General features: G+C 36.9%; 2 protein-coding genes across 2 annotated transcripts; both read right to left on the bottom strand.

The window, feature by feature from the left end:
* Positions 1-1,180: 1,180 nt before the first annotated feature.
* LOC307151793 (ferritin, middle subunit-like) lies at positions 1,181-3,309 on the bottom strand. Its single transcript, XM_079859960.1, has 4 exons — positions 3,007-3,309; positions 2,514-2,660; positions 2,214-2,339; positions 1,181-1,902 (listed from the first exon to the last, which is right to left on the bottom strand). Exons 1-4 carry the CDS (start codon positions 3,109-3,111, stop codon positions 1,753-1,755), a joined length of 528 nt encoding a protein of 175 aa, XP_079716086.1. The 5' UTR covers positions 3,112-3,309; the 3' UTR covers positions 1,181-1,752.
* A 7,213-nt stretch (positions 3,310-10,522) lies between these two features.
* On the bottom strand, positions 10,523-11,953 carry LOC307152100 (ferritin, middle subunit-like). The gene is made up of 4 exons (XM_079860487.1): positions 11,647-11,953; positions 11,281-11,427; positions 11,010-11,135; positions 10,523-10,915 (listed from the first exon to the last, which is right to left on the bottom strand). Exons 1-4 carry the CDS (start codon positions 11,746-11,748, stop codon positions 10,766-10,768), a joined length of 525 nt encoding a protein of 174 aa, XP_079716613.1. The 5' UTR covers positions 11,749-11,953; the 3' UTR covers positions 10,523-10,765.
* Between the last annotated feature and the right edge of the window lie 1,072 nt (positions 11,954-13,025).

Raw genomic sequence — 13,025 nt, forward strand, 5'->3', positions numbered from 1 at the left:
GGACCAACTAAACGCTGGATTTTCAAAAGTATGTGAAGTTCGCGGCTCCATTGTTGCAGTAAACTTGCACACCGTCCTTGAATGAATAATTTATTAGATGCCAGACTGTTATTGAATGGACATCGACATTATATTGTCACGCCCCTAAACATGATGCGGTACAAAACAAACTGTGATTGGTTGCGTTACATGTCAGTCAAACATCCTCTTGGGTGGTCCTTGGCCAAGAAAAGCTGCGAAGCTTAGCTTCTGCTGTCCGTCTGAAGATCTGGCTACGCGAGACTAGGGTGATACCAAAATACATAATCACTGCAGCACTCTATGTTCCATAAAAAAAATGTGAATGGTCAATTTTGATTTCATGGTGACTTTAAAGGAGAACTTGGTAACTTTTTTAACTTAATAAAACTGTCTAGAAATCATTTGGATGGTTAAACAACCTGTTCTGGTGATATTGGTGACTTTCCCCGCTCCCCCCAGCGTTCCCAGGCGGAAAACCAACCTTGCAACTTGGGGACTACCGTCCCGGCAAAATAGAAATTGGAAGTCTCGTGAGAAGCGAGAACGAGAACGAGAACGAGCGCGAAACACGAATCGCTTTACGGCAATTCGACATAAACACACACGCATGTATGATGTATTACCAGATTACCCACCTCGGTAGACATAGCTCCACACGATACAGTTGGCTTGCTCCGATCAAAACAAACGCACATGAGCAGCGGTAGAGAGGGGGAGGAGGCCGCCGCAAGTGAGTTTTTTACGACCGTGTTGTGACATATACGCCCCCCCCACATCTGTAGGGGGAGCTCGTGGGGAAAACATGCGACAACAAAAGGGAAAATCAGCGAAGAAGTGACTAGAGTTCGCTAGAGTTGCCGATCTCCTTTTAGTTAGGGCAATTACTTCAATAACTTGTTTCATGAAACTTTTGTATTTATTTGTGTGTGTGAGTAAGTTTATGTATAATAGCATTCCTCATCAGCAGTGCTGAAGGTTAAAGTAGCAGGAATTAAATTTACATTTGATGAGTAACTGTGTATTTAACCTTGTAACAGGTGTAATAAAATGGGCAATAATAAAGTGTATTAAGTGTAATAAAGTGCACATGGTGTTGGATGTGTGTGTATGTGAATGTTTATACATTCATACAATATAAATGACATGATCAAACTTGAACCCAGATTATTTCAGCAGTTTTAATGAAAGAATAAATAGAAATAAAAATGTGTTCTTTAGTTTCCCAAATTATCTTGTGGAAGTGAGGGTAGATGAAATGGGCAACCAATTAATGACCAGTCTTTCTCATATAATTGTACTCTGAAAATCACAGCATTTTTCCTCATAGCATCATCAATCTATAATTCATGATTCATTACCTCCATGAATGTTAGTATACATCAACCTTGAATAACTGGTTGAATACAGCCTAAAACCCAGACCCACAAATTTAAATACAAAGACAACTCAATCCAGTCTCAAGTGTTTATTCATCAAATTCTCTAGATTAACAGCAATTAGTGTACATTCAACAGGAAACCATTGGCTTGGCTAACAACATGACAAATGAAAGAGCAAATCTGCATTATTCTATAATATCACATTTTAATTTATTTGAACCTTTCAAACATTGAAAGAGTTCTGCATAAGAGCTGTGTGATAAGAACATGTAATATGCTCTTAAAACCTAATGATTTAAAAACATATTACAGAGGGAAACTTTGCAGCATGCAGATGATCTGAGGGCTGCATTTAGCTGCTCAGGGTTTGCTTGTCAAACAGGTACTCCGCCATCCTGTTGTTGCCAGCATCCATCTTGGAAAGGTTGGTGATGTGGTCACCAATCTTCTTGATGGCCTCAACCTGCTCATTCAGGTAGTGAGTCTCCAGGAAGTCACACAGCTGTTGGACAAGACATCAGAAAATAATTTAGGATGCAAACTTCAGCGAAAAGAAGTGAAATTGCTTTAAAAAGGCATGCATATGGAAGCAAATTTATGCCGGGGACACACTTAATGACTAGCTTAGAATGTTTCCAACAACTGGAGTAGATTTTAAACACCGACTGTGAACACCGACTGAACGCAACGATCTCTGACTCGGCACGTTTGGGCATGATCAGTCGTAAGTATCAAATTACATTAATAATCTTACAGCCGTTAAGTGTGTCCCCGTCTTTAGAGTCTCAACTTCATAAAATGAGGATCACTCACATGAGGGTCTCTCTTCTCAGAGGCGGCCTTATGTAGATCCAGCAGAGCCTGATTGACGTTCTTCTCCAGCTGAAGAGCACACTGCATAGCGATCAGTCCATTGCCCCACATATCACGATCAGGCTTCTGAAGAGAAAAACAAACACATGAGTGAGCAAGGTCCCCTTTAATTAAGCAGTCCCTTAGAAATAGGCATAATGCCATTCCATAACGATGCTTCTAGAGTCAGCTTTGCTGTAAAAAAACACACAAAAAAAAAAAACAGGGTTACAATGTTCAGTTCAGAATACTATCAAGCACCTTGATGTCCTGAAGGACAATGTTTCCTCCCCTCTTGTTCTGGAACTCCATGAATTTCTCAGCATGCTCGCGCTCCTCCTCACTGTTTTCCTTGAAGAACTTGGCAAAACCAGCAAGAGCCACATCATCCCGTTTGAAGTAGTGAGCCTGATTGGAGCGAAATCAAAAGAAAGGATTTGTAAAATTTCTACAGGCGCACAATAATGAAAAATCCTATTACTGCATCCACATAATTAGCCTACTCTTTAATTGTTCTTTTTCAGTGTAAATTAATGTCTATTTCTGTTTTTTTAAAGAGTGCAGGAAAAAAACTGATGGTTTGAATGCCACAATCGCTGCTGCATGCCAACTGGTGAAAGGGGAGAAAGTATTTTATGCATGATGAAGTCAAAAAGGATTTAATAATTAGAGGAGAGACAACTAGTCACAAAATAAAGATACGACTTGCAAAAGTTCTGAGAACATAATAACAAAAAAGGGATAGCCTACATACCATTGAAGTGTAAGTGTAGGAAGCGTAAAGCTCCAAATTGATCATCTTGTTGATCAAAGCCTCGCAGTCGCGGTCGTAGTTCTGGCGAATCTGAGAAGTCTCCATTTCTGCCGTTTATTATCACAACGTTGGTGCAAAATAAATAAGAAATTTAAATAGATTTAAATAAATTACGGCGAGATCGAAGTTCCGTTCAATCACTGTCGAAGCAAGAACCTCTTCGTATCTTCCTGAAGCTGTGAGTGAAATGAAGGTGAGCATTTGTCTTATATAGGCTACGATCACAAAATGATGCGTCACTGGAAATGACACCAGCTCAATCTGAATGAGGAAGCGACAAGACTGTCCGCTGATTCAGTTTCTTAGATAACGAAGACCATATCAACTTTCATAGTTGTGTATTTTCCCCCTTATTCATCCAAGTCCGAGACCAAATGGGCCGAGTCGTATCCGAGTCCAACTAAATACTAGCCTACTGCATGTCATAGTAAATATCTTAGGATTGTTTTAACTATTTTTGTTGTTGTTGTTGATTTCTCATCATCCCAATTAACATCCTGCTAAGAAAACTAAAAATCACCATGTAACTGAAGCCAGCTTTACTTGTCCTACATATTTCTGAGTGAAACAGCTTTTCTACTGTGAAAAACTAGACTAGACTATATTTAGGCTATGTATCCATTGATATAAATTCAACAGGCCATGTTTTGGTGAATGGGAACAGCGTATTGGGATCATCTGAAGAGACAAGAATGCACCTGTGTGGGTTTTATATATTTGCCAATGGTTATAGACTTGGTCAGGGTAGATTGAATGTTACTTGGATGAAAACAAGGCTGTGAGGGAAAGACCTAGAGTCCTTACTGGCATGCAGTGTGTAAGGTCATAGATCAAAATAACTTTCAAAACGTACAACTTTCATAACTGTTTAATTGAGTTTTTATATAGGCTTACTGAAAGTTTTTTGGTAAAGATGTTTTGTCAGCTGAACCATTGTACAATTCATTGAACACATTGTACTTCTATCCACTGCCTTGTTTTCGTTAGTGTCAAAAAATAAATATGATAGCATTTTTAATGTATTTATGGTTAACAAAACAAGAAAAAGAAAAACGGTTATTATTTTATATAAAAAAGACTAATTCACTACATGCAGAACATTCAAAATGATTCGAAACTTCGTGTCAAACAGATTGAAATATTTAGAGTAGCCTAGCCTAATATGTGTTATATTCAAATAAAACAATTTAAAATGTGATGTAATATGTTGCTCACTTCTGGTGATGACACAACTGTGCCACTGTGTATTTTCACAACAAATATAGGTCAAATCTGTATCCAGACATGCCTATTCTCTGCCTTCATTCCAACTGTTTGGCTGTTTATACTCTTTCTATGAGCTCGATGGGTCAAAAAAGCAAAGTGAAGTGTTTAGCCATTGACCCATTGGTGTCTCGTGGTGGTTCACACTGGTAGGTTAGGCCTGGTTCATACAGGACTATCAGGGTGGGCTGTTTAAATTATTTATTTATCTTAAATCTGAAGTAATTTAGATTGTCGATGGTTCGATGGTCCAATTAGACATTCTACTGCATGTCAACTAACTATCATTAGAGGATTAGTAGATTATAGAAGACTGTTAGTGTTAAGTGTTAGGTGTAGGGTTCAAGTTAATAAGTTGATATGTAGTTGCAAAGTTACTTGTAGTCATGTCTGTTGGGGGACCATCAAAATAAAGTGTTAGCAGATATTAAGCAGACAGTCTACTAATACTTTAATGAGAGTTAGTTGACATATAGTTTCAAATAGTTAGTATTATCATCAAAAAGTGTTACTTTAAAATGTTATTTTTCACCCATTCTCCTTTAATTAGATATTTTCTCTTTAGATTGCAATATATATATAGACTAAATATTATCATTATTAAAACACCACTCTTATCTTTTCAAAGTTAGATGAGATATTCAAACATTTGCCAACTTGAAAAAAGCACATAAACAATTAAACATTACCATGAGTACTGGCCTCAATCTTACTTGCTCTGTGCTTACTGGACACTTATAACAAATAGATTTTGTGAAGCAAGATAATATGAGAAAAACAACATACAAAACCACTGCTAGAAAAAAAACAAAAAAACAATCATGTGTATAATTGGGCTTATTTTGATTCAAACCATTGCAGTTACTGAGATCCAGCCCTTGTCACACCTTCTCCATGTGATAGCCCTGGCTTACCCTCCACTCTTAAAAATAAAGTTTTCTTATGTTGACATCTATGGTTCCATTAAGAATCTTTATAGAACAGTAAAGCAGCAAACGCACACCTTGCTACTTGTTTTGCCAAAGCGTTGGTAATATTAAAATGTGCTTAAAAGAGTGTGCAGTTATATTTTCTTTCCATGAAGAACCTTTAACATCCATTGATCCTTTCCAATGCACAAATGATTCTTTATAGTGGAAAAAGGATCTTTAGATTAAATATTCTTCACACTATATGAAAAAAAATTTGTTCTTTTAAGAATTGTTCACTAAAAGGTTCTTTGGTCGGGTGACAATGACTAAGCATTCTTGCATCAGCACATGCACCCTCAGTGTGTGTCAGCAACAAGTGTAAACCACACCTGACACTATATTTGTGCCCTCAGAACTATGTGAGTAAACAAAGCAAATTGTGCTTCTTTCCCCCAGGGGTCAACACTGATCTGCTGCAGGTGGAATCAGCCGTTCTAGTCTCTCCATATAGCAAGGGGTCAAGGTTGATGATTAAAGGGTTAGTTCACCCAAAAATGAAATTTCTGTCATTAATTGCTCTCCCTCATGTCGTTCCAAAACCGCAAGACCTCCGTTCATCTTCGGAACACAAATTGATGAAATCCGAGAGCTTTCTGACTCATTCACCACCAGGATAATCAATAGTGATGCAGCACACACAGTAGTGGACAAAAGTGATGTCCGGAGGGGATATTTGCACATTATTTGCATGTAATGACATTTCAGGTTCTATAAAACAATCAAAATATGAGGAGTATGTTATATTGGGAAGAAGAATACAGTATAAACTTGGTTAAGGTATTAAAATGACAAAATAATTTGGCAAAAAAGGCAAAGATGCATGTAATTAAATATGGGTTTTATTTTATTGTGTAAAAAAGGCATAGAAGAACAAAAAGCTCAGGACAAAAAGGATACATTGACTGTTTTTGATTACAGCCAGGATACTTAAAATAATACTATGGTAAATGGCCAAAAAAAAAAAGCATGATTTGTATTTAAATCAAAATTTTAAAGAAATGTATTATCTAATCAAATGTGCATTTACATCGTTTCATCAATGGGAGTGTAATCAAAAAATATGTGTACCCTCCATCCATCTATATGGAGAAATAAAAATATATTGGCAAATAAAATATTAAACAATAAATCTGCTATCTAATAATTTGTTTCTCGTTTGTTTCTTCTATCATTAGAATGTCTACGATGTTAGCTAACAAAACAGTTTACTGGAAACAAATCAATAAAACCCGACTGTGCATTTAATCTTTTCATGATGATACACACTTTCCGTGTCACATAATATGCAGCCGTCAGCAGTGTAAAATAAGATTTTGCAACCTTAGCTTTCATGGTATGGTAGATCCGAAGAGGGCCTGGTCTGGTCCCATGATTGTAAAAAAATAAAAAAAATAAAAATAACCTCAGCACAGTTTAACACAGTTTGACTTTTATTGCAATGTTACGTTCAAACATTTTATAGGACAATTAAGCAAATCATTTTCCAGTGTTCATTTTCTAATTTTTCCACATTAAGAAAATTGAATTACAAAATTTCAGGTTTTCAAGGATGCATATGAATACCCTGAATACTACAGCAATAGCCTGTATCATGGGACAGTTCGGCAATAACATGCAACAGTGACGAGATTCATCATGTTCCGTCATATAAGAGTGATGATGATAAAGCATTTTTGTACTAGTATGAACTCTCAGTCTGTCAGCAGCAAATGGAAATGGAAACAGACATGACACAGCCGTATAGCTGTGACTCATGGAAAATGTATGTTTGTTACTTGATCAGGTCTCTAGGGTCTAGGGGTGTAACCTTCAGTTTCACACCTGCCATAACATTTTCCCCCAAAATTCCATCTAATTCCATTGTATTGTTCTCATTTAAACAGGATATCCACTATATCTTCTGTTACATTTTATTGTAAAAAAAAAAAAAGGATCACCAACAAACAAACAAGATTGTAACTATTTTTTTAATGAAACACATTAATAATTTCAGTAACACAGAATCACTTTAATGAAATACTGAAATGCTTTACAAAACATTTACGATAAAAGAACACAAATTTCCCCCCAAAATGAAAAAAAATTCTGTCATCATTTACTCACAAACAACAACAACAATAATTTATTTTTGTCGTACAGGTTTGTATGACTTGAGCAAATCAGTTTTATTTTAGGATGAACTTTGAGTTGTATAATAAGTGTAAAATGTAACAATATATTGTTATTTTGCAATATACTTGATCAGTTTTAGAAGTGAATTGCAAACTAAACCACTCCTTCTGAACATGACACAACACATAATAAACCCACACAGAAGGAACAAAATGTTCAGGTATCAAGAATGCAGATGTTGCAGAACCACGTCAACCATAATTGTCATTCTGAGAGAGTGTCATAGAACTGCGAGTGAAGCTTTAAAGGGATAGTTCACTTTGAAATTAAATTTTGGTATGTTTTAGCTTACCTCAAGGGCATCCAAGATGTTGGTGTCTTTTTTTCCGCAGTAGTTTCAATTTTGATATTTTTAGGTCAAACCGTTCTTGTCTGTCAGTCACATCATGCAGGTCTATGGTCACCACCTCAAAGAGCATGCACAGAGTCCAAATTAAAACAATTCCCCGTCGTCCAAATTAAACAATTCCCCATCGTAAGTACACATTGATGGCCTAAGACACGAAACGAGCGGTTTGTGTGAGAAAACGAACAGTATTTATATCGTTTTTACCTCTTATAACACAGCCACGTCCAAGTGATCTGAGGGCGCGGGCGGGTATAGATATATACACTAGATGTCGCCTTGGCTACGGTTTCGTTCCAATGAACTGCAGTAGCCAAGGCGACATCTAGTATATATTTGGACGATGGGGAATTGTTTTATTTTGGACTCTGTGCTTGCTCTTTGAGGGGGTGACCATAGACCTGCATGAAATGACTGACAGACAAGAACGGTTTGACCTAAAAATATCAAAATTCAAACTACTGTGGAAAAAAAGACACCTACATCTTGGATGCCCTTGAGGTAAGCTAAAACATACCAAAATTTAATTTCAAAGTGAATTATCCCTTTAAGGGTGGTGAAACTGATACATCGAGTATAAAGAAACACAAAGATTTACAGGAACGAACAGCACACTAACCAATCCATTCCACCAATAAAAAAATTGAGTACACCAGCAGAAGCAATCTACATACATTTGTAAAATAGACGTTTGCTCAAGTATGTTGGAACTGCATGATTCATTTTTGTTGACAACTGAAACTGGACAGTGGATTTCAAATTCCCAACATGCTTTGTGCTGATCAGGAAGGTAAATGTTGGAATCAGTGAAATGTTATTTATTTCCTATAGTATTTTTGTATGACCTTTAATTGCAGAAAAGTTTTTCTCAGTGTAATGAAATATTTAAGAACTTGGTGTTTTTAGAATACTAAGGCTCTTTAAAATTATTTTATTTTAGCATCCTGACATTTCATGCATGTGTTTGACTTCCCATAGACAATTAGAATTTCAATCCAAAGTTTTTTTAGCACTCGGGAATAGAAGATACACCACTGAGTGCCCAGAATCTGTCATCCTTATTTATTTTATTTTTATTTATTATTTTAAAAGTTTAAGAATGTAAAACATGTAAAAATGTACCATGGAGTAATGGGATACTTCAAGCAGGAAAGCCAGTAATACAGCTATCAAACATGCAACTGTCAACTCTACACCGTCTGAAGGTATGGGTTGAGCCTGGTCAGAAGAACCTGGATAATAGAAATCCTGAGGGAAAATGGAGTAAGAGGTGTTAGTAAGGCCAGCAGGGGGAGCTCATCCTGTTGTCAGTGCTTGACTAGAGTGATAATATTATAAGGCAATGTCCCTGTGACATTAGCAGAGGTTAATGTAAACGTCAGGGTCTCTCATAGAATGACTTGAGGTATGTGTACAACTAGTGACCTATAATACTGTAACAACTGCATCACTTCATACAAAATAAGAAACAATTTTGTCCAATTGATCCATAGTGAATAGCCACATTTATCTTGATGGTCCCTTTTGAACATTCTTTGCACCTACAAGTCAACTAACTTGTATTAGTAGAGTATTAGTAGATTGTCTGCTTAAAGGGGTGGTATAATTCCCTTTTCATAAGATGTAAAATAAGTCTTTGATGTCCCCAGAGTGTGTATGTGAAGTTTTAGCTCAAAATACCCCACACATATTAGCATGTTAAAGTTGTCCATTTTTGAGGGTGAGCAAAAACGCACCGTTTTTGTGTCTGTCCCTTTAAATGCAAATGGCCTGCTGCTCCCAGCACAGGGGGCGGAGCTTCAACAGCTTGTGTCCTTTTACCTCACACAGGACATGCACTGAAAATTTCAAAAACTTTTAGCCTTTTATGTCCAAACCGGAGTCAGACAAAGATGGAGAGACTCAAGAAGTGACAACATGTAGAATGCAACAGGACATTTCTGAATGGTTAGTTGATGAATTTATGTATCTTATGTGTAGTTATCTTCTAGTCAGTGATTAGCATATTCTGTCATGATAATCTATAAATCGTGTTCCCAGGGGCAGGGTTTATGTAAATTTTAGGGTTTGTGATGTTACTAACCCAGGAGGAAGCTCATGTAGTTCCTACCAGTCGTTTGTTGTAGTTTGTTGTAAAGAAAGCAATTTCTTTGAAAGAAAATATCTCCCTTTGCTTTGAACGTTGTAACTTTGCAGATGTTGTTTATGCTCAAACAGCAACATTACACACTAAAGTTAGAAAAGTGAAATCATAATCAACCACCCCTTTAATATCTGCTAACTCTGTGATGGTCCTCCATTCTACTGACTAAGTAACTTTGCAACTACTTATGTTAGCTTATTCTAACCCAACTAGTCTACTAGTACTCTACCAACACTCAAATGAGGATTAGAAGACACGTAGGTGCAATTTTACTTAGTCAATAGAATGTCCTGCTGGAGCAACACCCTAGGTTTACATAATGCATGTGTGGGTCTATGTAAACTCAACCACATTTGACCTAAATTTCTAAAAATATATATTCTATTGCAAACTTCATCACAATCTTACCTATAGTTTAATCATTATCCTTTTGCAGGCCAGACGAATTAACTGCTAAAAGCTACATGAGTCAAACACTTCTGTATTCACCAACCTCTAAAGCACCTTCTGTTTGTTGAAAACACAAATTTCACAACCCCAAAAAAGTAAAAGACAAGTCAATCCAGCCAAAAATGTTTATTCACCAAATTCACTTAAAACCAGTGTACATTCAAAAAGAAAGCATTGGCTTGACGGCTAATTAAAGAGCCACGCATGTTATACAGTGAAATGTAGCCTCTAAAATGTTAACGTGTAAATCTTTCAAAGTTTAAAAATATGCCTAAGAGCTACATGACAACATTAGCTTGATGATTTAAGCCTAGAGTACAGCTGGAGGTTTTGCAGATGATCTGAGGGCTGCATTTAGCTGCTCAGGGTTTGCTTGTCAAACAGGTACTCCGCCATCCTGTTGTTGCCAGCATCCATCTTGGAAAGGTTGGTGATGTGGTCACCAATCTTCTTGATGGCCTCCACCTGCTCATTCAGGTAGTGGGTCTCCAGGAAGTCACACAGCTGTTGGACAAGTCATCAGAAAATAATTTAGGACATTTAATTCAATACATTAGGATGGAATAAAAGCATTAAGGAGCAGTGAACATGGACTTACATGTGGGTCTGTCTTCTCAGAGGCAACCTTATGTAGATCCAGCAGAGCCTGATTGACATTCTTCTCCAGCTGAAGAGCACACTGCATAGCGGTCAACCCATTGTCCCACTCATCGCGCTCAGGTTTCTGGATTGAAAGACACAAACACGTCAAGTGAGCACGTGATGTCCCCTAGCCCGTCAATTCAACAGGTCCCAACAAATATGCATAAACCTAAAGTCCATTTTGTCTACCACATTTTTCAACGTCGATGTTACACATTAAATGTTACCTTTACGTCCTGAAGGACAATGCGTCCGCCCCTATTGTTCTGGAACTCCATGAATTTCTCGGCATGCTCGCGCTCCTCCTCACTGTTCTCCTTGAAGAACTTGGCAAAACCAGCAAGAGCCACATCATCCCGTTTGAAGTAGTGAGCCTGATTGGAAACAAAATCGATGGGTAAAGATCAACTCATCGCGGATTCGTGGCGTCGTGAAAAGGTGACGTAAACGAAGAAAAGTAAACAATTCCAAACTGCAAGTCTGTTTGAATAACATGTCGCAACCAAGAGGAAAACACGACAAAGAGGCATGATTTAACATATGGATTTGATTATTATTATTTTATTATTTTTTTTTAAAAGATTGAAACTTACCATTGAAGTGTAAGTGTAGGAAGCGTAAAGCTCCAAATTGATCATCTTGTTGATCAAAGCCTCGCAGTCGCGCTCGTAGTTCTGGCGAATCTGGGAATCCATTTCGGCGGATTTTTCGTCGTTTTTTTATCAAAATGTTGGTAAAAAATAATAAATATGAAAGGAGATGTTTTTCAAGGCGAAATCGAAGTTCCGTTCAATCACTGTTGAAGCAAGAACCTCTTCGTATCTTCCTGAAGCTGTGAGTGAAATGAAGGTGCGCGCATGTGTCTTATATACGATCACAACATGATGCGTCACTGGAACCAGCCAATCAAAGAACGAGCTGAACGAGGAAGTGGTAAAACAGTCAGCTGAGAGTCAGCAGACATTGGAGATACGACAATTGAACGTTTTTCCACTCTTTTTAATAATTAATGGAAAACTCAATCTATTAGAAAAATATTTTTAATTCTACATAAATGTAGACAATATCAAACTTTTAAATTCGATGTAATTTTCTAATAAATTTCTAATAAGGATTTACCATATTTACATGATACCAGGGGTGTAAAGCGATTAATTAAATATTGAACAGTAAACCTGAATATAAGATACGCATTTAAAGTGAGCAATGATAGAAATTATGGAAACGAATTGAATTTTTTAGTATACTTAAGCATGTTGTTCGCTTTTGATCAAGCTGACACCTGTGTCACATTGTATTTTCACAACAAACATTTAAGTTTGAATCTTACATTTTTTACAGAAAGGACATAGTGAAATATTATAGTTTAATAAGGCTTAAAAATAACTAATTTTCATCAGCATAATGCTAATCATGTTACTGCGTATGGCACACCATAGGAACAAGCCCTGGAATGATAAATGTCATGGGAGTCTTGATATTACAACCACATGGAGCCGTTTGCTCACTTGGCAACTGCCTTCGGATACAAAGGTAATCCATCAGGTCACAGTGACTAAGCATTTTGTATTATAAACTGGAGAGGACAATGTAGTTTGTGTCAGCAATAAAAAATGTACATTCACAACTAGACGTGGCATAGCGCTTTCTCATTGTGACTCAGCAGATTTTCTCCATTCACTTCCTATTATGCATTACGTGACTACGCTTGAAACTTTAATGAACTCGGCAGAGTGTGGCTGCCGCTGAGTCATAATTTCAGCTTTGTCGTAAACAGCTTTCAGTGTCGGTATAGAATGCCAAATTATTGGTGTTTTAATATCAGGTTTTTTTTAAATATAGGCATACGGCTTTTAAATAGTTTGAGAATAGATGTCTGTCAATGTATTTTCGTGAATGAGCTGGCCTAAATAAATTGCTAACCAGCCCAATACTCTATGCTACATGTTAAGCCTTGGATTGCTATTTCTTT

The sequence above is a fragment of the Squalius cephalus genome (assembly GCF_949319135.1).
Source record: "Squalius cephalus genome assembly, chromosome: 1".
NCBI lineage: Eukaryota > Metazoa > Chordata > Actinopteri > Cypriniformes > Leuciscidae > Squalius > Squalius cephalus.